Source organism: Bos indicus, chromosome 29, assembly GCF_029378745.1.
Source record: "Bos indicus isolate NIAB-ARS_2022 breed Sahiwal x Tharparkar chromosome 29, NIAB-ARS_B.indTharparkar_mat_pri_1.0, whole genome shotgun sequence".
NCBI lineage: Eukaryota > Metazoa > Chordata > Mammalia > Artiodactyla > Bovidae > Bos > Bos indicus.
The window spans coordinates 29797946-29823722 of record NC_091788.1 but is presented as its reverse complement, the minus strand read 5'-3'; the positions used below and the strand labels follow the sequence as shown (position 1 = coordinate 29823722).

Genomic DNA, 25777 nt, shown 5'->3' with positions numbered 1-25777 from the left:
AGTAGTTCAAAGTCATGGCTTTTAATGTGATTTACAGGCAAAAGGCATAAAATATGTAATCGTGAGTCTCATTCAGCTCAAAGTGTGTCAGACATAAAGGAGTTTTTGTCCCGTCTGTAGGTTAAAATATTTTTATTTCAACTCTTTGGGAGCCTTCTGCCAGTACAATTGAGCAGATCATCATACAGCAGTTTGGGTTAGACCAAGTGCATCTGTGTCTCTGATCTGATGCTTTCTCTAGAATTTGTGGCCTAAAACCTTGGCACATTAGACTTTTAAGCTTTGGAGCCCTCTTTGTGACTCATTGGTGGTCAGATCATCTCAGTCACAAGTGTAAACAGACTGGCTCGTGTTCCTAACCAGACCTCCTTCGGAGAGTAAACCATTTCGTAGAGACTGTCTTCACCCTGACATCATGTTTTCCTTTCTGTTTTTCAACTAGTGAAACGGGTCCCTGGAGCTTCTGAGTATCCCATCAAAGACTTGAGCACCCCTCCGAATTCCTCGGGGAGTGGAGGGAACGTGGGCCCTGCCGCCAGCCCCACCAGGAGCAGCGACATGCTGTACCTGATCGTGGGCTGTGTGCTGGGTGTGATGGTGCTCATTCTCATGGCCTTCATTGCCATGTGCCTGTGGAAGAACCGCCAGCAGAGCACCATACAGAGTAAGCCATTCATCGGTGTCTCCTTCTCTTTTTTCTAAAGATGGGTAGAAAAATATTGTCAGAATAAATATTGATTTCTACGTGCATAAATATTGATGCACGTTTGTGCATGAGTGTCGTGGGATAGAACACATCAGATGCTCTTCATTCGTGGAGATGACTTTAAGATGGTGCTAGCTGTCAGCCAAAATAAGTGGAGCATCAAATTAAATTGCCCAGGAGAAATAAACAGCAAAGCCCAAACTAAGCAGGTCTCTAAGTAAATAGCTGACTCAGTGCTAGGAAACTCTGGTGGCGTTGGACCACCAAAGAGGCTGAGGACTTGAAGCGTGGAGCTTTGGAATTGCTGCAGGAACCCCTCCGTACTGCTCCAGATCTTGTCAACAAGGAATGAAAAAGGCATGATGGAAAGGAAGCTAGTGAAGACTGTTCTAAGTTACTGTCCTGGAATGACACAGATGAAGACACCACACTCCTGACTCGGTGCTCCATGTACCAAAATAGCTCCAGAGTGGTGTCCCACCCCCAAGACATGTCCAGGAGCTCTGGAGCTGTCAGTGATGGCCCTGCAGTAAAACATATAACCTAGAACCCTCTTCCCTTTTCTTTCCTCTTTTTTCATCCCCTCACCTTCTTACCATTCGTCTTCCCCCAGCTATTATAAAAGAGGACAGTCAGATCAGAGGCTTTAGTCTCTGCTGGGAGGAAGTATTTCAGTTTCCTCTATGGCCCCAGAGTAAAAAGATGATACAAAAGCAAAGACCCCAGCAATGATAAGCGCTCAGCAGCTCTTAGCTGGTTCCTGCCTGTGGTCCCTTTTTAGTGAACAGCTCAGGGGGGAAAAGTGAATTATTTTTATCACCTTGTTGCCTTCCAAGAGATGGGCAGGGTGAGAAGTGGTGGAGATGGTGATGGTGGTGCCAGACTGGAAGAGCTAGCCATCTTTTGGGTCTTTTTCTAAATGGTTCTGATGTCATTGACTTTGATTGTGTGAGAGTGCGCTAAATCACTAAGAGTACTGATCTGCTTGTCTGAGCAAGATTAATCTGGCTAAAGTTACTTTTCTTTGTGACTTGATGATATGTTGAAAGATGGGAAATGGCAATGTTCATTGATGGAAATGTCCATTGAGTCATTGATTCAGAAGATAGTCATTGTGGCTCTCGCCTGTGTGCCCTACACTGGTGGACAGTGCAGGCATCATGCCTTCTTCGTGTAGTTTAGTGAAGAAGAGAAGCACTGACGGGAACACACGTGCTGTTAACACAGCTTAACAGGAGGAGGGACGGTTCCTCCAGTCTTGGCACTGTCCTCCAGTACCTTTGAAGAACTGATCAAAACTCTGACAACAAATCCTGTGCAGTTTAGATAATATACATTCTAAAGAACATTTCACGTTTTCTAAATATATCTGGTAGGTGTGCTTCTGGAAATCAGATATTTGAGGCAGCTATGGAAAAACTTTTAATGTAAGGAAAGGGAATAATTAGCCTTTCATGCCCCACAATTTCCAACTTGGCTGTAATAACCAAGGACCTGTATGAATAGTGAATGTTTCCCCAATCCCATCCTTTTACTTAAGTGGTGTTTATTGCTTTTTGAAATATTCTACCTAAAGTTAGCCTTTTGCTGGTGTTCCATACAATTTCTTTCAGCACTTTGAAGCATCGGGGAATTTAAACACATTTTCTTAGTGTTGCCGGTACTTTGATAGTTGCAACTTGCACAATTTATTCATTCTCTTTTGAGCAATTTCTCTCTGGTTGATTTCTCTTCCCATTAGAAGAGTCATAACTAACTCATAGTTCCTGGCTGCCTCTACACCGTTAAGGAAATAACAGTAATAACTTGATTAAAGCAAATCTCACAAAGAAGCTGTAAGTGAACACTTTTTAAGAGTGTATTTTAGTACAGTTGTAGTTTATTAGGAATTTAATTAATAAAACTTCCCGAACAAGAAGAATTGTCTCTTTCAGTCCCTTACCCTTTCTGTTTGTTTGCTTTTTTTGTTCTCTCTCAACAGAATACGACCCACCAGGCTATCTCTACCAAGGGTCAGATGTCAACGGGCAGATGGTGGAATACACCACTCTGCCCGGCACAAACCGGATAAACGGAAGTGTTCATGGAAGCTTCAGCAATGGCTGCTCGCATCTGCACCATAAAGTCCCCAATGGAGTCAGCGGGAGCTTAAACGGAGGGCTCTACTCCGGGCACGTGAGCTCTCTAACCAGAACACGCGTGGATTTTGAACATCCTCGTCGTCTAGTGAATGTAAGAGACCTACTTATAAATAAAAGCCCCCTGTGCCCCACGATGTCAGGGTGCGAGAACATGGTCAGCACACGTGCTTTTCCCAATAAAGAAACCTCACAGGGTCACTGGTGTAGCCTGTGGCACCGGTAGCCCCTTGATCCAGACATCTTTGGAAGCTTTCTATTATCAAGCAGTAGTTGTATTCATCAATCTGAATTGTATCTAGAGTTATTTAGCACTGAAAATGCAGGGCCAATTATAAACAGACTGGAAGTTATTCTTGAGATGAAGTGGAAATACTATTGGCCATGGACCAAGCCACATAGTTTAAATTTGATTTATTTAGAGCAAAGTCTAAAAGCTTATACGCTTAGAGGACTCAGGCAGATCCTGAAATTGAGTGAAACAAGTTGGGGATGAGACGGAAGTAGCGAAGGTATGGGAGAGCCATGTAACAGCAGCCCTGGGGGGCTTTTCTGGTGGCTCAGTGGTAGAGAATCGCCCTGCCAATGCAGGAGACACAGGTTCAATCACTGATCTGGGAAGATCCACGTGCTGCAGAGCAACTAAGCCCCTGGGCCACAACTGTTGAGCCTGTGCTCCAGAGCCTGGGAGCTGCAACTGCTGAGCCCACGCAGCCTAGAGCCCATGCTGTGCAACAAGAGAAGTCACTGCAGTGAAAGCCCACACATTGCAACTACAGAGTAGCCCCCGCTCGTTTGCTGCAACTAGGGAAAAGCCCTTGTAGCAATGAAGACCCAGCGTAGCCAAAAAATGAATAGATAAAATTAAAAAAAAAAAAGAAGCAGCCCAGGTTCAGCGTCTGTTGTCCACACACCTTGTGTGGCCAGGTCTTCTGAATTTTCACATCTGTAAATCCAGGTGAAATCTAGATTTTTTACATGTTGGCAACTAATTCCACTTTTAGAAGAAAGCCTTGCTTGGGCCGTACACAGCATGGCTGGGTACCACCGGATTGTCACTTCTGACCTCCTGTGAGGTTTTCTTGATCTGTTTTGCCCATGTGTGTTTTGTGGTTGGCTGTAAGATTTTTATATTTTATAAGATTAGTGTTCACTTCCCACAAGGAGAGATAAAGCTTTAGTACTACTTTATCTCAGTGCAGTGTAAGAGACCCGGGCTCTATCCCTGGGTTGGGAAGATCCCTTGGAGAAGGAAAAGGCAGCCCATTCCAGTATTCTTGCCTGGAGAATCCCATGGACGGAGGAGCCTGGCGGGCTATAGTCCGTGGGGTCACAAAGAGTCTGACACGACTGAGTGACTAACACTTTCACTTTCAACCAGCTGATATACTTTCATTTTTGAAATGGGAATAGAATGACTAATGTATTTTAGATTTGTACTGGTTTAAGAGATTCTCTGCACCAGGAAGCTTGATTTATTACATTGCTTGGATAGTCAGCTACTTTATTTTCAATCACATAAATAAAATGTTTAGTTGATCAAATTAAACACTCATTTACATTTTTGTCATTGTTTCAATTACAGATAAATCTGTCATAACCTATAATGTGCTAGAAATGAAGATGTTTATAGAGATTTTTTAAAAAATCTTGAACAGTAGTAAAGATTTATTAAAATCTTACCTTTGGAGACCAAAACTATGATATATATTTGTATCTTAAAGCTAGAAATCTAATGGCTTTCCTGTGACCTAGCTTTCGTATGTTGTAGAAAAAATATTTAATTTGCTTTAGTACATCATTACCAAAAGTGAATAATGATTTCATTATTTTGTATGGAAAGACATGGCTTATATTCAGACTTTCTAAACTTTTTTTTGTCACCATTCCTAATCCAAACTACTAACATTGTCCAAGAAATTGAAGGAGAGAGCATTTTGAATAGCACATGCTGTTTCCATAAGAAAAAAAAATAAGTCTGATGTTTGCTTTAGTATTTGAACACAGTACTTTGTGTTTTTTGAACAATGAGTTGCTATTTAAATAATAGCTGCCCCAGTAAGTGTGCAGTTTTACATGTTATCCTCTGTGATCTTAGCTCATTCATTTTCTTACTCTTCTGGATATGTGGACATTTTTAAAACGCTTTTGATCATAAAATGATTGAATTAACTTTAATATGTTTGGTGAGTCCAATAAATACGCTATCCTGTAGGTTCTTAACTTCAGGTTTTTCTACAGCTTTGGAGTTTATCCTCCTGGACTGAATATAGCATAGGCATATTCTTTCTCTCTCTGTTTTCTCAAAAGCTCCTGTTGCTAGTTGGATCAGGAATGTTGCAAAGAAATTTTCAGTACTTTTGGTTTGCTTAGATTCTGGCTGTTGTTATGAGATGAATGGAAATGGAAAGTATTCTGGGAAAAACAATTGCCTGACCTTTTCCTAACCTTGAGGGCCTGTTCTGGGCTTGGGGAGCAGTGCAACAGCCTCCTCCACCCTTATCAAATTCAGCTCTGCTGTTTTGCTTCTGAAAGCAGAATTTTGACTCTGACCATGAGGCTGATTCAAGTCTTAACCCGTTTTGAAGAAGTCTTGCCATTGTGTATGTCAAGTGAACATTTTACAGTGAGGTATGTGTTAATCTGGGCATTTTTCTTAATTGCTGGGCAGTTTCCGCCAAAAGCAACAGCACAACATTAATACTCCCCTCCAAGTCATCGCTGGCTGAGAATCTACTCCATCTGGAAAAGTATAACATGTTTTAAGACTTCATGGAGTCAAGTGAACAACCTAATCGAAATAATTACAGGAAAATGAAGATGGGTTTATCTTGTGACATCATTCAAACAGATTTCCACCCTGTTTCTCCAGCTAGCATCCCATAAAAATTTTCCATGACTGCTAGGAAAGTGAAAATGAATAGGAGCTTATAACGTATAGTGTATTTTGGGCCCATTAGATTTGAAACCCTGAAGGGAAATGACTAACCTTCTCCCTTCATTTATTTCCCTCTTTCCAGTACAAACATGCATGCAAAAACCCATGGTGGTTGAGTTTGGGGAGAACAGTTTTAGTATTGTGCACAACCCCTGTGTGAATATAGGTAAATGGTGATAAAGATAACATGGTTCAAGGAGATGGTTAACATATACCACGTAACCATTTGTTGTTGATGTGGCTTTGTTTAACTGTAGAGATGATCTGATTTCTAGTCTGTGACACCTTCAGCACTCTCTTTTTTCCTTTTCCCTCCACTTCCTTCCTGACAAGGGTGGCGGCCTGTACACAGCAGTACCTCCGGCTGACCCGATGGAATGCATCAACTGTCGAAACTGTCGGAACAACAATAGGTATGCTGGTGTGTATTTGCAAGTTGTGAATAGGGGTGTGTAACTCCGTTTGTTATTCTGTGTTCAGCAGAGAAAGTTCTTGCAGTTTTTTACCTAAGTTATGTATAAATCTCAGAGTATGGAGTCTTAGGTTTAAGGCTGTTACTCAGTTGTTGCCCCAGCTTTACAATTGTTAAAGCTTCGTGCTTTGGTTTCTTTCGATATATTGACAATATAAAGGCTGTATTTCTCACTGAGATTCTATTAGAAGGTTTGATCTTTTTGAAACCTTTAAATCAGTGTCTTTCTCTTTAGATCGACTTTATCTCTTCTCACATATTCTATTTTCAATAGACTTCTCTGTGCTGTGTGATACTTTCTACTCTTTATTGTAGATGACAGCCTGTTTGAATGTCGGGGGGAAAAACCCTGTGTGTGTGGTAATGTTTTTTCATGGTAACATTGCCGAAATTTTCTTATCAGGTTGTTCAATTTTTTAAAAAAATTCTTAAGACCTTAAGATAATTAATAATTAAGTAGCACAAGCTTGCTTTCTTTTAATTTCTGGGTTTTTTAAATTAAGGATTATATGTGCTCATAATATTTCAAACAAGATAGGAATATGTAGAGTGACATATACGTTTAATTTCTGACAGAATAGTCAGAAAGCTTTCATGCTGCTTCTTTATATATTAATCCTGAAGGATTATCAGATATTTCGTTGTACTAAAGTTACAACTGTCGGAAATCTCAGTTCTTTCTTTTACACGATGATGGTGTTTGATTACATGGTCTCAAAAGTCCTTCTCAGCTCTAAAACTCTGCAATTTAGAAATCATATTACAGTTAGTACATAAAATACCTGGAGTATTGGACTAGAGTTTGGATATTTCACTAGTGAAATGGGATTTGACCTATATTTTAAAAATGAATTATGAAATTAAAAGTTGCATCTGGGAGCTATCAAAGCCAGAACTTAAAGAAGGATCCAGTCAGCCATTGAATTAAAATTACATTGTTTCATCTTGTGTTTTGAGAGTTGCCAAGCAAAAGCAATAAAGCTTCCTAGAGATTTGTTTTTCATCATTTGCTTAACCCATTTTAGGGTTTCTGTATTAGCAAAAGCCATCTGCCTGTTTTGTGTACCAAGATTTGCTTGTCATATTTTAAAATGCTGTATGACCTTAACTAAACTTTAAGATGCTTGTACCAGTAAAGCCACATTTTTGTCCAGAGTTTGTCAAAGGCTTTATCACAACTTGTTAGGAACATGCTAAAGAATCGGTTAAGATAGTTCATACGCCCGGTGAGTAATCAGATGGATTTAATTAAAACACATTCTCAGTGGCTTCTGTGGCCAGCAGCAAATACGATTCAACCCAGACATTAGAATGACGTAGCAAGAAGACCTCAGGTCCAAGAAGAAATCAATGCCGCTGATTAAATCTATGCTCTTGGGAAAGTTAAGTAGTCTTTCTGAGGCTGTTCCTTATCTGAAAAACAGTGAGTTGTCCTAGATAGTGTAAAATTGCTCACAATGTACTCTGATTATAGCTTTTGGTAATTTGCTGCTAATCATCTTTATAATGAGGTATCATATCCTAGTACCAGAAATATATCCCATTTCCTTAAAAGAATCTGAAAGGCTTCTGCCATCTTGTGTTCACTGCCATTTTTGTTTATGTGAGCTTGTGTGTGTGTGTGTGTGTGTGTGTGTGTGTGGTCTTTGGGGTTTTATTATACATGGTTTTCTCCTTTAAGCCAATCAATATTTCTGTTGATTTTCAAGTTAGCGACCTCTTGTATTTCATGTTTGGGGTTTTACTTTTATCTGGAAACACAGATGAATTCTCTGCAGCCTTAGAAAGCCAGCATCAGTTTCTCCCTGGCCCAAATATTCTTCCTATCTCAGAATCTACCGTTTTAGGGCAAACCTTCAGTTTCCTGCCTGGGCTCCGAGGTTAGCCAAGTGGCTCACCTGGCTTCTTGGAACACTTATGTGATTCTGACACAGATTAACATCAAAAAGTACCTATCTTCAACTCTGCAAAATTGGAATCATTAAATCTAAAGGTTTCTGATTCTTTTTAACATTGTAATTAAAAACAGGCATCTCCTCTCAAGATCCTCAAGATGGCAAAATTTGTAATAAGCTTCAAATACTGAGAAGTAGGTGATATATCTTTTATTCCCCCAAATATGCACAATTTTAGACAATTTGCACTTCTAAAATATTGACATTATTGCTAAGAATAAGCTTGCATTTCCTCATGCCAACTGAAAAGGGTATGTACACAAAAAGAAGCATAATGTCAGTTCAGCTATATGAGTGTATCAAGGGGGCATCTTAGAGTTTTTGGCTGTTCAGGCAAAATGAACATTTATTGAGTACTAGCCAGGCATTGGAGTTTCCAGGCAGAAGGAATCAAGTCATGGAAGGAGGAAAGATAACACTTACACGAGGGTAAATAGTCTAGTTCAGTAGTTATCAAGCTTTAGCGTGCTCTAGAGTTGCTTGGAGCACTTGTAAAAACCAAATTATGAAGCTCTATTTCTAGAGTTTCTGACTCAGTAGATCTAAGGTGGGGACTGAGAATTTGCTTTTCTAGTGCATTCCAGGGGTGCTTATGTCTGTTTGTGGGATCATGCTTTGAGAACCACTGGCATAATTTGGCTGGAGTAGCCAAGTAGTGAGTACTCATGAACCCCTAACTCATTTTATGAGCCTCTAAAGAATCCCCCTGCATTGCAGGAGACCTGGGTTCGATCTCTGGGTTGGGAAGATCCCCTGGAGGAGGGTATGACAACCCACTGCAGTATTCTTGCTGGAGAATCCCCATGGACAAAGGAGCCTGGTGGGATACAGTCCATGGGGTCACAAAGAGTCAGATCGACTGAGCAACTAAGCACATGCTCCACATCAGGGGCGAAGTTCAACCTCTCGATAAAGTGCAGTACTCGTGCTCGGTCATGTCCAACCCTTTGCGACCCCGTGGACTGTAGCCAGCCAGGCTCCTCTGTCCATGGAATTTTTCAGGCTGGAGTGGGTTGCCATTTCCTCCTCCAGGGATCAAACCTGAGTCTCCTGTGTCTCCTGAATTAGCAGGCAGATTCTTTTGCCATTAAGCCACCTGGGAAGCCCATCGCAGATCATAAAACTGGAAAACCAGACTGAGTTTATATCATGGATGATCCTTACTGTCAGGGTTTAGTAGTTCATTTAATCAACATTTATTGAGTGCCCACCACATAGTAGGCCTCCCTCCAGAGAGGTAGCAGTTAATAAGAGGGAGTCACAGTCAGAGCTTGAAGTATGGTGAGCAGAGTTTGAAGAAGCACATTGAATCTCATTGTGTTATATTTAAGGAATAGGAAAAGTTCCCATTGTTTCTGTAATATAAAACATAGGAGAGATATGAGATTTTTGCCTTAATCAAAAAGTGGGGGACATGGGTTAAATGTTGAGACATGCTGGGCTTAGTGGCATCGTGATTCTTTTGAAGATGTTTGAGAAAGGGAGCCAGCGATGCAGAGATGTGTTTAGGCTGGTTAGTGGTGGTGGGATTGGAGGGAGGAGACCACTGTGACTACTTGTGTAATGAAGGCCTTAGCTTAATGAAAGGAATGAGGCTAGAAAAGGAGAGCTGAGTTCGATTCTAGAGTTAGAACTTTGGGGATTAGCCATTGACTGGAATGCACTGATAGCAATCTAGGAAAAGGTCCAAATGAATAGAGAGTTTCAGATGTGAATGGCCTGGTAGTCGCCACGGTGATAGTCATAGAAACAAGAAACTTAATGAAATGATATATTGAGGGAAGGTGATGATATTGGTTGGATGTTTTTAGAGTTTCAAGTGCCAGTTAAACGTCTAAGTCAAGCAGACAGATGAAAATGCTGGTCTCGGGTTCAGGGAGTAGATTGGGACAATGATCTCTATATTTACGAGTCATTTGTATCAAAGTAATAGAACTTAAAGATGGGTTGGACATTTTGAAGTTCTCTACCTACATGTAAAAGTTGACCATTTTAAAGATATTTGGTGGTGGTAGGGGGGAGATTTTTGTTTTATCAATAAGACATTTATTTGGAAATGCATAAGTATGTGTATATGTATACACACATATATACAGAAATTGCTGTTTTTGTAGGATAAAAATGTTTGAATACCACCAATTCCATATTGCCTAATAAAACAAAGTTTGAAAGGAAAACAAATTTAAAAATCAGTGGATATACTAATGGAGACCGTGATTATTTTTATATATTTAACTTTTAAAGGCTTTTATTTCTTAAGTATTTGAAGTAATTAGACACTCTTTTCATAATCCTCTCGTATTGTTATTATTTTTTTGCTTACTGCCTTGACATATTTTCAAAGAGATGAGGCAAGGGGTGTGATAAAATCAGGAGAGTGAAAATTAAAGAGGATTCAATCATTCATCATTCACTCAACAGACATTCTTTTGAAAGTCTTTTGGGGACCAGGTGCCGAGCTAGGTCCCAAGGCTACAGTTGTGAACAAAATGGGCATTGTCCTTGCCCACTGAGCTTATAATTTGATGGGGAGACACATCTTTTTTCAAAATGGCATAAATAAATCATAAAAATGAATAAATAATTCAAACTGGGTGCTTTAAAGACAATATAAAGAATGCATTAGAAAGGAAAGACTTCACTAAGCAAGTGGCACCTTACATGAAGAATTTGTAAAATTAGGTCAAAGAGAATAGGGATGGGTTTAAAGCTTTCCAGGCAAAGGCAAGGTACTATTTATGCAAAACCTTTAAGGCAGAATACTGAAATCCTGGGACCTTCCTGGTGGTCCAGTGGTTAAGACTGCACTCCCAATGCAGGGGGCCCTGGTTCAATCCCTGGTCAGGGAACTAGATTCCACGTGCCATACTAAAAGATCCTGTGTGCCCCAACTGAGAGCCAGCACAGTCAAATAAATAAATATTTCTAAAAATAAATAAGTAAATAAAAAGGGACTGCCCTGGTGAACCAATGGTGAAGACTTCATCTCCCAATGCAGGGAGTGAGGGGCGTGGGTTTGATCCCTGGTTGGGTAGCTAGGATCCCACATGCCTCGTGGCCAAAAAACCAAAACATAAGACAGAAGCAATATTGCAACAAATTCAATAAAGACTTTAAAAATGATCCACATCAAAAAAAAAATCTTAAAATCATTGGTAATAGATACTTTAAGCTATAAAAAGAATGCTGGAATTCTTATGGAATCAAAGAAGGCTAATGTGGCAGGAACGTAGTAAGGGAAAGGGTCAGAGGTAGATGAGTGAATTAAGACCATATGGAGCCACAGTTGAGTCAGCGAAAGCTAGCATGACAGAGCACTCTGGAGGATAGAGTTTGGAGACTCCGTTGGATGGCACAGGAAAGGATACAGGGGATCAGTTGGATGGCTGTGGCAGCAGTCCAGATGAGAAACAGTGCACTAAGATAGCTATAGTAGATGCAGAGAGAGGTAGGTGGTTTGGAGAGATTTAGAAGGTGCAATTTTTTTTAAAAGATATGAGGCCGCTGAGGGGAAGATGTCAAGGATGGTGTCCAGGTAATTGGATGTAATCACTGAACGAGGAGACACTGCGGGAATACACGTAAGCCCGTCCACCCCTCACACACCTGGGAGTCGTCCCCTTCAACCCCAGTGGTGCCTCATCAAACTCACCTTGACCCAGGGCAGGTCTCTTACTCTACAGATTACTGATGAGTGAAGAATTGATGAAGGCCTTTCCCCTTGGAATCTACCTGCCCTGTATCTTGCCGCTCTAGCTTCCCCCCCTGCCCACTGCCTTTTTAGATTTAAACTCGAATGTACTTCTTGGAGTGGCCTTTTAAAAAGCAAGTCATTGCTAACCTTAAGGTCCTTTTATCATCTTTCTATTTCAGTAATAGAAAACTTTGCCTTTCTTAAACTGGCATATTGACGTGAAAATTTGAGAACAGGTCAAAGGGGAGTGGACTCAACAGATAAGCGTTTGAGCAAACTCTGGGAGATAGTGAAGGACTGGGAAGCCTGGCCTGTTGCAGTCCATGGGTCACAAAGAGTTGAACACAACGTGGCAACCAAACAACAAAAGGGGAGTGCACACGCTAGCATTCTAGAGTTTTATTTGCTTCTAGGGCTTTGGTAGCATTTGTAGAGGACAACCCACTCCAGTACTCTTGCCTGGAAAATCCCATGGACGGAGGAGCCTGGTAGGCTGCAGTCCATGGGGTCGCTGAGGGTAGGACACGACTGGGCAACTTCACTTTCACTTTTCACTTTCATGCATTGGAGAAGGAAATGGCAACCCACTCCAGTGTTCTTGCCTGGAGAATCCCAGGGACGGAGGAACCTGGTGGGCTGCCATCTATGGGGTCGCACAGAGTCGGACACAGCTGAAGCAACTTAGCCAGCAGCAGCCTGCTCACTGCGTTTAGTCCATTTGAATGCTTTTTGGGTTTAAGAGTTGCATGTAACGACTCACTACGAACAGCTGGAAAGAAACATATTTAATGTAGCTTTGGGGGAGCCAGCCCCCTGCATGAACAACTCAGTTGAGAAATCCTTGTGCATTGCAAGAGTTAAACAGATTTTAATCAAATAAATCAATAGCTTTCTACTCTTCTCTCTTCAATTCAGAAAACAGTAGTGCAGTTCTGGTTATGTCATTAAATGGGGTTTGTCAGTTGCTTGGCTAGTTTAATGGGAAGGGATTGACATTAAATCTGCTCTGTTTACCATCAGTCTTGATAATTTGTAAGAGAGGACACTGATGAAATTCACAGATGAATGAACTGAGCGGTCCCATCAGGAAGGAACAAAAATTAACTTTAAGTGTCCTAGAGAGATTGGAAATGGGCAGGAAGTTGCCAAGTAAAAATCAACTTGGAAAAATGTATATAATCCATCTGGGGAAAAAAGTATGAGCTATACATGGCTGGTGGTCAAGAGGAGAAATAAAACTATTGGGAATAGTGCTTTAGAAAACATAGATATTATAAATGACCTCCAAGTTTTTATGTAATGATCACCTTAAAAGTCTGAGTATTGTTGGGTTTGAAGGTACTCCTTCACCAACTTGAAACCTCCCACTGAATCAGATATACTCAGATAAACATAAGTGTGTAGAGATGAATATGAAAACATTCCATTATAATAGTAGATCTTTTAGGTGGAGGGTTTGGTTTACCCAATTGGTTTGTGAAATATGAAAACAACTGCTTATCTAAAGACAATTAGACTCTGCTCCAGCAGGTTAATTGGTTATGATTCAACCCATCTCCTATCCCTGACCACTCAGCTACTTCCAAACTAGCCATAAAACCAAAGGAAGGAAATACACAGAGCCCAAGATTTGGATTCTCTACCATCTATGGTAATCTCCCTGATTCGCTAAGAAAAATATTCAAAAAACTGTGTCTAATTTCTTTAATTGATTGGTACCTTCCTTTTGGGGGGAAGTGACTTATATTCTACTTTTGATATGGAGACCTGATCCTTTTGTCAAGGAGTCCTGTGGTTAGAGGAACCTGGTGGGCTATGGTCCATGGGACTGCAAAGAGTCGAACACGACTGAGCGACTAATACTCCCTTTAAATACATGTTGGGTGACTATAAATGACGGAATGCATTACTGAACGTGGCAAGCTCGCTCCCTCTCTCACACACACCCAGTCTTACAAATAAAAGACCAACTCAGGGATCAAACTTGCAGCTCCTGCATTGCAGGCAGATTCTTTACCGTCTGAGCCACCAGGGAAGCCGGAGATGGCTGAGTGACTAACACCAACATGTATTGTCACCTGTTCTGTGACAGCCACGAATAAACTAATTCCCAAAAGGAAACTTCCACTGCATGGCTCAGGTCACTGCAGCCTGTAGCAAAGAGTGTATGGTGAGAACAGAGGACCTCCATGGCCCTAGAGGAATGTCATCAGGGTTCTGTTGGAGGGTAACTGATGACCTCCTCAAGATAAGGGCCAGGTCAGCCAAGTGACAGGCACAGTGGCAAGAGGAAACAGCAAGGGTGAGGTGAACATTAAAGCAAACCGCCACCAAGACGAGACGGTTTCAGGAGATATTCATGGAACACATTCATGAAAATAAGCATCACCATCCAAGAGGTTCGTGGGTAGTTAGTCCCTGCCCTCCAGGGATAATCAGAAGAGGAAACTTAAGGCAACATGTATACAATTATCTAATCACAGAAATTCTGTACATAATCATGCTTAACAAATATTCAACTATGTAATCAGAAATGGGATACTTCTCTGCAAAACATTCCAGAGGTGCTATGTAGTTTTGCTGGAATGTCCAAAATATGTTTAGTCAAATACTAATGCAACGTATTCTTCTAAACAATGCTGAGCTACTATTCCAGTCTCTTATTTCTTAGTGTGTGCTATTCAGATGGCTGCTTCAAGAATATTTTATTTTTTATGACACTGTAATAGTCATTCTCCTATCTTCTCCTTTGGTCAGACAGCCCTCTCCTGTTTCCTGAAAGATACCTTAGTAATAAACTAACAGGTCCCAGACCACCTGAATTCTTGGAAAGCAGCACAAATCTTTGTATGTGGCAAGATGCACGGAGTTCTGATTACTCAGTGTTTTCAAACTTAGACAAAGTCGTTTCATTGAGCTAGAGACAACCCATTGAAAACTGTCACTCCACCTTAAGCCAATAATAACTGCAACTGAAAGATTGAGAGGCCTAAGATAGATAAGAAAATACAAACTATTTTAATACAAAATAGTTTAATACAAAATACAAACTTTGTATCATTTAAACTGTGAGATGTGCATTGTAAGAGCATGTTAATAATGTCATAAATGTGCAGACATTTGCCCTTTTCTCTCTCTCTCACTACCTGTAGATTTGGGTCTCTTACATATATACAGGTACTATTTTTGTAGTAATCTGGTTGCTTTAGAAATTGTAATTAAAGCATCAGTAAATGCTTTAATTAAAGCATCAGTAAAAGAATTGTTTCACTTGTTACAAGCTTAATTACATTCAGAACAGGTATCATGTTTCTTTTCTATAGACTATGTCCTCTGTGTTTATATCTTAGCACGTAACCCCCAGGTTAAAGCCATTTTCATGCTGACCCGTGCAGACATCCAAAAATGAACTAGAAGTAATGTGACTCAATTACTTATATTCGGCTTTCTACATCAGTGGTCCCCAGTGTTTTTGGCACCAAGGACTGGTTTCATGGAAGACAGTTTTCCCATGGCCCCAGGTGGGAGGTGGTTTTAGGATGATTCAAGTGCATGATGTTTGTTGTGCACCTTATTTCTCTTGCTATTACATCAGCTGCACTGCAGATTATCAGGCATTAGAACGCGGTGGTTGGAGGCCCTGCTCTACGTGGTTAATTACTGATAATTATGAATCAGGGTTCACTGTACTAGAACATTTTAAACCAGTTTGGTTTATCAGGCTGAAATTTGGGTAATCATCACTTTACCAGTCTAACTCACATGATGATTTTACTGTCAGCACCACCCTGATAATTGAGACTCAAAGTTTGGAATAAAAGTATGCACTGAAGTGGTTTTCTATATCACTTACCTGAAAGATAGATGCTAAAGAATATCCAATAGGAAATTGTACTTTTCTCCTGCTAAATATCTGTGATTTCTTTTAAAACATATGTATTTAGTTGTTAACTCCCAGCTCATAAAACCAGACGACAGTATCAGCTCTCTAGATACTGTTCACAGTAATTGGCCCTGGCGCCTCTATCCTCCCCATCCTTTGGTCCTGTGCCATCCGTGTCGTTCACCTTCATTATCACAGCAGTGCTGTATTTTTTTTTCCCTACTATGAAGGAAACTAGTTTGTTCATTTGGAAAATGTGAAGCCTTGGCACTTGTTTTCATCAGTGAAGGCAGCATCAGAACCACATCTGCCATATTGTAACAGCTCTCAGGCTGGTAGCCAGTGTAGCGATCAAACATCTGTGAAATAAAATGTTCGCAAAAGTGCTCTACACTCAAGCTGTTAGACTGCCCTTAGAGGTCCTTTAAAAATCTCATCCTTTGCTTTAAAGAAATGAGCAGGACAAAAAAGAAACGAAAGGGGGAGAAAAAGACAACAGAAGAATTGAAGGCATCTTATCTGGTGAGTCTTCATTATTTTGTGTTAACATTATGAAATTTCATTCCTGTTAGCTCTGTGAAAACCAGTTATTAACTTACAGTATCTTGTTTTTTAGGGAACTGCCCTGGTGTTTCAAAATCTGGCGAGTATATTTTTTTCCTACACCTTAACTTTACTTCTTTCAATGAAAATGTCTCTTTCTGACCCGATCCTTTTTTTTTTTTTTTGTCTTTCAGGTTTCAGGTACCTTTGTATTACTTCCAGATTCCTGCAGAGAAATGGGACATTAAGCCAGAAGCTCATTTTGTTTGTTTTACATCATGATTGGGGATTTCATTAAGTGCCTGACTGTGCTGTGTCTCACTGATCTAAGAGCTTTCTCTGACACCAAGGACAGACATTGCCCATCCTCCAGAAGACTGACATTTAAGTCAGATAACTTTGAAGTCAACAGATAGAAAGAAAGCTAACCAACAGAGCCAATATGAACGAGGACAGAGATCATTTCTATTGTGGTACAAAAATCTTCAGGGGTAAGTATATGATTCATTCTCACTTTTAATCTATGTGTCTTAGTTTTCGGTGTGATCTATTATATGATATCTTGACCCGTTAGTTTAGTTGTTGCTCTTTGATAATAATTTTGCTTGCTTACAGAAAAGCTTATTTTAAAAGTGTGATGTTCGATGTTTATTATGTATCCATTCGCCATTTTTGCTGAGGTCCTACGATACGCCATTTACTACGTGCTTGACACTGGACATTGTGACCTCAACTGGAGTCTAACACGCATTAGTAGTGTTATTACTTCCTAGAACAGCAAAATATTTCAGAGCGTTTTAACTGCAGTTTCTTCTCCAGTGCTTTCTTATTTTCATCATGTAGTTTAATTCTATAAATATTTAAAATCTTTTAAGACAATACAGTTTCTGGTTTTTTGCAATGTTTATTCACAAGTCCCAACATTATCTTTGTTGCTGTTCTCACCTTTCTTTTTTTCAGTTGATTTTTATCGGAGTGTAGTTGATTCACAATGCTGTGTTAGTTTTAGGTGTGCAGCAAAGTGAATCAGCTATACGTATACATATATCTGCTCCTTTTCAGATTCTTTTCCCTGGGTCACTGTAGAGCACTGAGTAGAGTTCCCTGTGCTATACAGTAGGTCCCTATCAGTTACCTATTTTATATATGATACTGTGTATATGTCCATCCCAGTCTCCCAGTTTCTCCCTCCCTCCCTGTCACTTTCCCCTTTGGTAACCATAAGCTTGTTTTCTACATCTGTGGGTCTGTTTCTGCTTTGCGTGTAAGTTCATTGGTACCTTTTTTTTTTTTAGATCCCACATATAAGTAACATACGATATTTGTCTCTCTCTGACTTACTTCACTCATATGACAGTCTCTGTGTCCATCTGTGTTGCTGCACGTGACATCGTCTTGTTTCTTTTCATGGCTGAGTAATATTTCATTCTGTATATGAGCCTTTCTGTATGCCTCTTATGTCTCTTAAGCTTCTTTATATATTGTCCATCCTTTTGTGTCTTCAGTCTGAACACACTTCACGTTCACTAAACCTCTGGTCATCTGCTCAATTTCCACTTAACTCCATGAACTGAGCTCTTCATTTAGGTTATTCTATTTAGTTTAGAAATTCCAAATAATAATTATTGTTAGATGCTCAGTCTCTGTTAAAATTCTCCATCTTGTCACCTTTTTTCTTGAATATAATCATCCAGTTCTTTTAAAGTCATTGTCTTCTAACTCAATATGAGCATCACTTATTTTTCTTTTATTTCTGTCTTCGGAAATGCCTGGTAATTCTTTTTTATTGAATTCTGGACATTGCGTATAAAAACTCCCAGAGGCTCTGGAAGATGTTTTCTTCCCCCAGAAAGTATTTGCGTTTGCTTTTGGCAGGCAATTAGGAAAGGACCAGATCATTTTAACCCACTTAGAGACTGAGCTGATTTAATGCTGAGTTTCAGGTCTTTGTAAAAGCTTTGTCTCTTCCCGCTTCACTGTTATTTTCACAGTGTAACCCTTCAAGGGTCTCAGTTAAAAGCCTGGAGTGTTTACTGGGCCTTTTCTCTTTGGCAGACTCTGAACTCTTAATTTCTGTCTGCCCAGCCCCGTGAAAGTGCCAGAAGTTCTCCTCAGTTCCTCAGCCGCCACTGCATGCTTGACGCCTCGGTGTTCCATCCTGCACTGAGCTGGGCAGATGCCTTGTGAGGACAAGTGCTGCTGAAACTCATATTTACCTTCCTTCTGGAATCTTAGCCGCTTAAGTGCTGGGTAGCTCTCTGATGACTCCAATAGATTTAAACGCCAATGTCTCCATCTTTTTTTTTTTTTTAGTTGCTCTTGGCAGGAGAGTTGTTCTGATATAAACTAATCAGTCATAGCCAGAAGCCAGAAATGTAATTTTTAAGAATTATTTTCAACAAATCATGGTAGTCATATAGATTCCCTTGACCAGAGATATTTCTGGTTTTTGGAAATCAGAATCTTTCTTCCTCTCTAATTATCATCTAATGTAATTTCCTCAATTATAAGACTCTTGAGTCTGAAAGAGCATGGAAGGATACACACTAGTCTCTAGTTGGAATGCAGAAAGCACCTTACTCTCATCAGCCATACAGCCCTAACCATCTCAAAGCTGAGTGCTCCCAGCGTCTTGTATCTTCTTACGTTATACTTACTACACTGTAGTATAACCATTTGTTTATTCACTCTCCTCTGCCAGACTGGGAGCTGGAACCTGTTGTATTTATATTTATATTTTCAGTGTCTACCACAGTTTCTGACATTTAGAAGGTATTCACATGTCACATGCTTTTAGAATAAAGGGTTCTTCTAAGGAAGTTTTTTTATACAGAGATATAATATTCAGTACATTCTCACTAGAAGTAATTTGAATACAAAAAGATTTTTCCAGGAGTTCCCAGGTGACCCAGTGATTAGGACTCCGCACTTTGCACTGTCGTGGCCCAGGATTCATTCCCTGGTCAGGGACCTAAGATCCTGTAAGCCACATGGCAGGGCCAGAAAAAGAAACAAAAAATTTCCCCCTGACATTGCCGCGCATCGTAGGTGAATACCCTGTTCAGACTCTGTAGTTTCTCATGAATTGAATACATTCAAGAGAGTTTTCAGATTCCCTGGGTATTGAGACAGCGGAAGAGACTCATGAAAAGATGATAACATGGACACTTTTAAATGGATGTCAAGAGGTCTGTGTTTACCTTTGTCGGCATCCCAGCATCCCAGGAAAAAGTTTAAGTTCAGAGTTGAATGAAATGTCCAGCAGACCCCTGAGGAATGCCTTGCTCTCCTAGGGTCATGGTCTGCTAGCCCAGTGCTTTGATTCTGACTCCAACACACTTTCTTCCATATCAGTCCTTCCTCTACTTTTTATTGCCTTAACAATTGCATCAGAATACAGATTTTCTTTGAATCAGGTGTGTGTTTTTTCTGATGGTGTTAAAGGTTAGGATTACAGTCATATTAGATTACACTGCAGTCACGTTTCTCTATGCAGATGAATACCTAACAGACATACTTTGCTTTCATGCCAGATGACTGGTATCTGGATTCTACTAAGTGTACAGTCGATCTGTTTCTCTCTTTGAAATTAAAGTTGAACGTATTTAAATTAAGGATTTGGTTTACTGACAGATATCTTATTCTCTTTCAGGTTCCAAGGCTTCAAGCTTAGCATTTGTTATTTCTGGTAACTAGAACCAACAGAGATGCTGGTGACAGCTGTGTGGACTTCCCTTTCCTGATTTTATGTTCCAGAAACATACTATCCCATGTTAAAAGGCTGGAGGTCCAAAGAATTCTTACCTTTATTCCCTAACATGCCTAACTCGAGCACACTTGTGTATTTCCTACCTAACCTTCCCGACCAAAGTCACATAAAATGTCTTCACTTTTCTCACTCCTAATTTTATAAATAAAAAATATTTTTATTTTATATGTAACTACTTCTGGGTCTCCAGTCTCCAGTTTCTATTAATGATGGAATAGCTAATCATGCACAGGTAATAATGATGGAATCTGGGCAATCTGAAAGTATTGTAGAGTAACAAGAAACAGGCAGGAACTGAATACATCTAACCTTGAAAGACAATGGGTAACATTTGTCTGTGGGTTTTTGCCTGAGGACATTCTTCAATCTTGGATTAAGAACACAAACTGAAGGTGTTGAAAGATGGAGTTTGAGGTCAACAGAACAACCAGAAAATCAGAGGGAAAAATCCAGTTTAAAAAAAAAGTTACATGTAAAAAATAGGAAAAAGTGATACTTACTCAAGGGAAGAAAATTGTCAATAGAAACAGACCCTGTTACAAATATGCTCAAGGACTCAATGAACAACACACTGTGGCTTCACGTGGGGAACTTCATCTTAGAAATAGAACCTGTAAAGATCAAATGGAAGTTCCAAAGCCGAAAAGCATAAATAACTGGAATGGAGAATTTACCGTTTGGGCTTAATATCAGATTGAAGACAATAGAAGAAAGAGTCAATAAACTAAAAGATCAATAGAGATTATCCAATCTGAAGAACAGGAAGAAAAAATTAGAGAAAACACATATTTTGGATGAAGACAGGAGACAAAAGTAGGGCAGAATTGAAGTGAATGTTTAGTACTAATAAATTCTGGCAATTAATTCTGCAAAGAAAAAAAAATTGAAAAATAAACAAAACTTGGATTTTGAAAGTCTAGTTCTTATAGTGTGTCTTCCAAGAGTGAAAGGGAACATCGCTGGTTTCAAAACTGTATTTTTGTTGGCTTTCATAAGGTCATTTCTCTCATGTGGCCGTAAGTTTCTCAGCTTTCTGCCCTTTTCCTCTTTTTCTGCTTCACTCCTTCCAGCATGAATGGCCTTTTCCTTCTGTGTGCTATATTCAGGAGCTAGTTTATTATGAAAGACAACTTCTAACAGTGGACGGAGGCAAAGGGTGCATGTGATGAGTCAGCGTGTGCTGTTCCATTATTCACTGGTTTGCATTTTGATGCCTTCTCCTTTGTATTTCACTTTAATTTTTGAGATCTTGCTAATTCAAATCATAGTGAATCATTTAGTTAATTTTGAGCACCAGTCTTCCTTAAGAATCTGTGGATACAAAATACCAAATAATATTTCAAAGTAAGTGAATTTTAATTATTGACGCCTCTAGACACAATTCTGTCTGTTTTGGTTTACCCTTTGTAGGTGTTTCACCAAAACCAGCAGCACTTTCAGCAGCAGCCCCCTTCCTGTGGTCCCAGTGATAGCACCTTATCCTCAAGACGGTTTGGAAATGAAGCCCTTTGGTCATATGAAGATGCCTGTGTGTCTGGCTTCCACCGTCCCCGACTGCGTTCAGCCACCTGAGGAGGGCATCAAAGAGGATGAGACACCAACACCTGCTCAGCCGATTTGCTGTCAAGACAGTAGAGATGGGGCCAGTTCCGATTGTGTGGAAGATACAGCAGAGTTCCACAGAGGTACAGCAAGACATTGTAAATCTCAAGTTTCTAAATAGTCTTCAGTTAACTAAGAACTATATCAGGAGAGATGATGCTTTCAGAACGTTCTGTCTGTGATCCACTCATATTTCTTAGATTATTGCGTGGGGGTATTGGATATGTCAATAAAAGTTGACTCTGTAAAGGATTCTTTGAAATTCTGGGGTGTTTGGGGATGTTCTTTTGTTGGCGTTTTTTAATTTTTTGACCGCACTGCACGGCGTGTAGGATCTTAGTTCCCCAGCCAGGGATCGAACCTGTAGTCCCAATACAGGGAATCTTAATCACTGGATTGCCAGGGAAGTCCCTGAAATTCTGTGATACACATCCTTCATCTCTGATTGTTCATTCTATTCTATTCTGGAAAATAAATCCAAATAGGCTTTGATTCAGTTTTGTACCTGAACAGTAGACTTGCTAGAAGGGTGCATTTCGTGATCCTAGGCTTCTTTTCTCGTCTGAGTTGATTCTGGAGTTGTAGTAGTTCTTGACCATGGTTACTTGGGGGCTTTAAAGGGGTTTGCTGTAACCCTTAGATGAATCATGTCACTGTCCATGAGAGCTAAACTTTATTTTAAACCTCTGCCTCCCTCAGATTCAAACATAAACATAACTGGGCTCTAATTTTGCTCATGGTTCTTTCTTTATTGCTGAAGGTAGTGTTTTTAGACTGCTTTGATAAAAATCAGCCTTTCTCATTTCATAGTGCTTCCAAACCTTTGTTTTTCAGGAGACAGCTGTGTGCCTTCAGAAGCTGAGAACAACATTTTAAGTTGGAATCCTCTTGTTTTGCCACCTGTCTCGAAGGACTGTACTGAAAAGACACTGTGGTGTCCTCCTGGCACTCCTGTAGACAGTCCTCCAGGGGTCCTTCAGCAACCCCAGGAAACCTGAGGATGCGGCAGTGCTCCGTCACGTTCCCACTGCAAGCCAGCAACTGCACGAAACAGCCCTGGGAGTGGACTGTGTGAAGGACATTAGTTCAATTCAGAGAAAGAGCGTTATTTATTTTTTGTTGGTAGTGATGTCATATGAATGTATCTTAAAATGTGTGCCCTTTTATGTTATTTATGCCTTAAAAGTTTCCCTCCCTCTTCCTTCCTCCCCCTCGTCAGTAAACAACCTCGTTTGGCACAGTTTCAATCACCTGAGACCGTGTTGTCCAAGAGCCTCAGCGACAGTAAGAGCCCCTCCTGCAAGGATCCTACCTGTTGGCTGATTCAGCTAAGAGGGAATTGCACAGGCCATTTGGGAGTTTTCAGATGGAAAGCTTGTCTTTCACTATTGCATTATCAGACTGTCTGAGAACATTGGAAATCAACCACAGTTGTAACACCTGATGTTTATAATAGATGTCTTGTAAATTTGATGAGTGCCTTCCACGGAAGTGAGGGTTGACCTATAGGCTGTCTGCATGTGGGCACAGGTTATGTCCAGTTTTCTAGGCAGTAATCACAGTGTTGTGGACATGACGGAGGTTAAGCTGGTCTGGTTGGGTTGTTGTAGAAGGCAGAAAGGGAGCCAGGACCAGAGAGAAAAAGAATGCCTTCAAACCCAGTATCATTTAAAATCACACTTATTTATAACATGGTTACCATGGGGCTCTTTTTGACTGTTTCTAAGAGAAAAATAAGACTTTCAAATGGTGACTAGAAGAGAAAGATCCATATTTTAAGAAGAAAGGGAAGGTTCCAGGTGGATCATCTTGGCGGAAGCTCTCCTGTTAGTATAGGAAGTATCGTGGTGCAACACCCCAAAAAAATCCGTATTTTCTGAGTTCCAGCTTGGGCAATACCTGAAAGATGTGAGTGTCAGAAAAGAATCTGGAGGTTTGAAGTTTCCTGACATTTTTCCCGAATGTCGTCATTGTCACAGGCACCTATAGCTTTGATTGGCAGAGCTCGTAAATCACAGTTATTGCTGCCTCTGAGTGACAAGGACATTTGCAGCTGCCATTGAAAGGCTTTTCTTCTGCACGTCTGAAACAAAACAACACAGCACTCAGTGTATTTGATGGCTTGACTCGAGCTTTATGGATCACTGCCCTTTTTTGGACTGTGCATCCCTTTAGGGAAAAACAAAACAATTCTCTTTATGGAGAGTCAAGCGATTCTAGCATAAGTGAAAATATTTTTACAGTTTCCCAACAATTGCAGTAAAATAGAGTAGAATACTGTATTAATCGACTTCCTGTGTAAATGCATCCATATTCCCTTACATACGTCTATATGTTTTAGAAATAGAACCGCTAGTGGAATGTGCCGTGTGAGCTGGGTCACTATGCAAGGATTACTTGGAGTAGAATGTAGTGGATACAGTTCCATAGTCAGGTACCACGGATGCTCCAGAGTCAAATTCTCCATTTCAGACATCCACACCTATAGTGTACTGGACTTATTCTTCATTGTTGCCTAGATGCACTTAGCTTTGGAGGGAGTTAGCTGCATCCTTTACTTCTGTGGCCAGCAAAGGACAAAGTCCTAGCACACGGAATATGAAAACATACCCTGTGTCTGCCAGTCAGGTTATAGTGCTACACTCACAAAGGGAGTTTCAGAAAACTGGGGGGTAAGTGTTTGTAAGCAGTCATTTTGATTCAGGAAACAGAGGTGTATTAGCGTGAGCCTTAGGTCATAAACTGCTTTTAAAGATTGAGTTTGAATATGGGATTTGTCCACTAGGAAGAGAAAAATGACTTTAATTGTAGGGCAATCTCGTTGTGGACTGCTTTATTTATATTATTAGTAACGCTGTTTTAAGTGTTATCCCTTTAATTGTATTTTATTTATAAAAAATGCTTTTATATATTGAGATATATAAATATAAATATATATATATATATAATTGCCTTCATGTTTAGGAGTTATGAGTGCTCTCTAACTATGAGTTGTTCTGAACTTTTATGCTCTGCACATTTACCCAGAACAGTCCTACCTAATGTTACTTGCCAGGAAGTCAGAGGACAGGACAGCATGGGCGATGGCTCTAACATTTGTGGAGTTACTGTTATGTACCAGACTGCTGGTGCTTGCTACTACTATCTCAAATCTGCCTGTTAAGACACAGCTACTAAGTAGGTGATAAAGTCCCCAGATCACACGGGTGAGCCACAGAGCCTGAATCTGAACTTATCTGGAGCGGGAATCTGAGCTCCTGCATTTCCAGACTGCTTTCCAAAACCATCGCGGTTCACTCTGCTGATGGAACCCGTTCTGTAAGCCCCCGGTCCTCCCCGCCGCAGAATTCCTCCAGTGCTCTAGCTCCACAACTAGAGAGGCTGTCCCTGTGCCCCGCGGGCAGAGCTCTGAGCTTATTACCTGGTCTCCCCCGAGCCCTCCTTACTCCCCGTGACCCCCCTCCCTTCCTACCACCCCTTCCCCGGAAATTTGACCTTCTCTCAGCGTGACAGTGATCCTGTAATCCATCAGACCTCTTCACACCCCTTCTCCTCTTAGAACTCTGTGAGTCTTTGTTTTAGCATCAAACTCCCCCTTCTGCTATATCATTTCTCTAGCTCCTTTTCTCCCCTCTTCTTTTGGTTATGCACTGATCCTCTGATGATGGGCGCTGTACAGAATGTAAGTGAAATGGCAATGTTTTAAACCTTTTGAAGTGGTCTTTAAAAACAAAAGGCATTTCTTTCTGAGTTTTGTTTTTGTCAAAAGAGTCTGCGAAGACGGATACAGATTACTAAACTGATCGTGACGCAAGTCTCATTCCAGCTACAGGACGGCCAAGAAGTCAGCCTTCTAACTGGATTTCACCTGTCTTGCTCTCTCCTAAAGCAGTGATTTTCAGATGCATGTTTTTGTATCATATTGAAAAGTATGTTTTATTTTCCTTAAAGTTGTAATATTATGTTTGAAATTGTATATATTTTAAATGATGTAGCTTTGACAGGTTTTATTTGGTCGATATGGTTTTCTATTAAAAGAGAATGCTGCTTTCATGTAGAGTAGCTCATGAAGATGCA

At 40.3% G+C, this 25777-nt stretch overlaps 1 protein-coding gene across 4 annotated transcripts in view; it reads left to right on the top strand.

The window, feature by feature from the left end:
* Window positions 1–25777, top strand: part of CDON (cell adhesion associated, oncogene regulated) — a 99205-nt gene extending 73428 nt beyond the window's left edge. For 2 of the 4 annotated variants that reach the window (XM_070782782.1, XM_019954837.2), the window contains exons 17-21: window positions 443–664; window positions 2688–2938; window positions 6116–6195; window positions 21509–21783; window positions 22535–25777. In XM_070782782.1, coding sequence (XP_070638883.1) covers window positions 443–664; window positions 2688–2938; window positions 6116–6195; window positions 21509–21783; window positions 22535–22698 — 992 coding nt within the window. In that variant the 3' untranslated portion in view covers window positions 22699–25777. Of the gene's footprint in view, window positions 1–442; window positions 665–2687; window positions 2939–6115; window positions 6196–16237; window positions 16309–16402; window positions 16430–16523; window positions 20271–21508; window positions 21784–22534 lie in introns of those variants that run through there. The other 2 variants (XR_002180146.2, XM_019954840.2) reach the window with 2 other exon arrangements.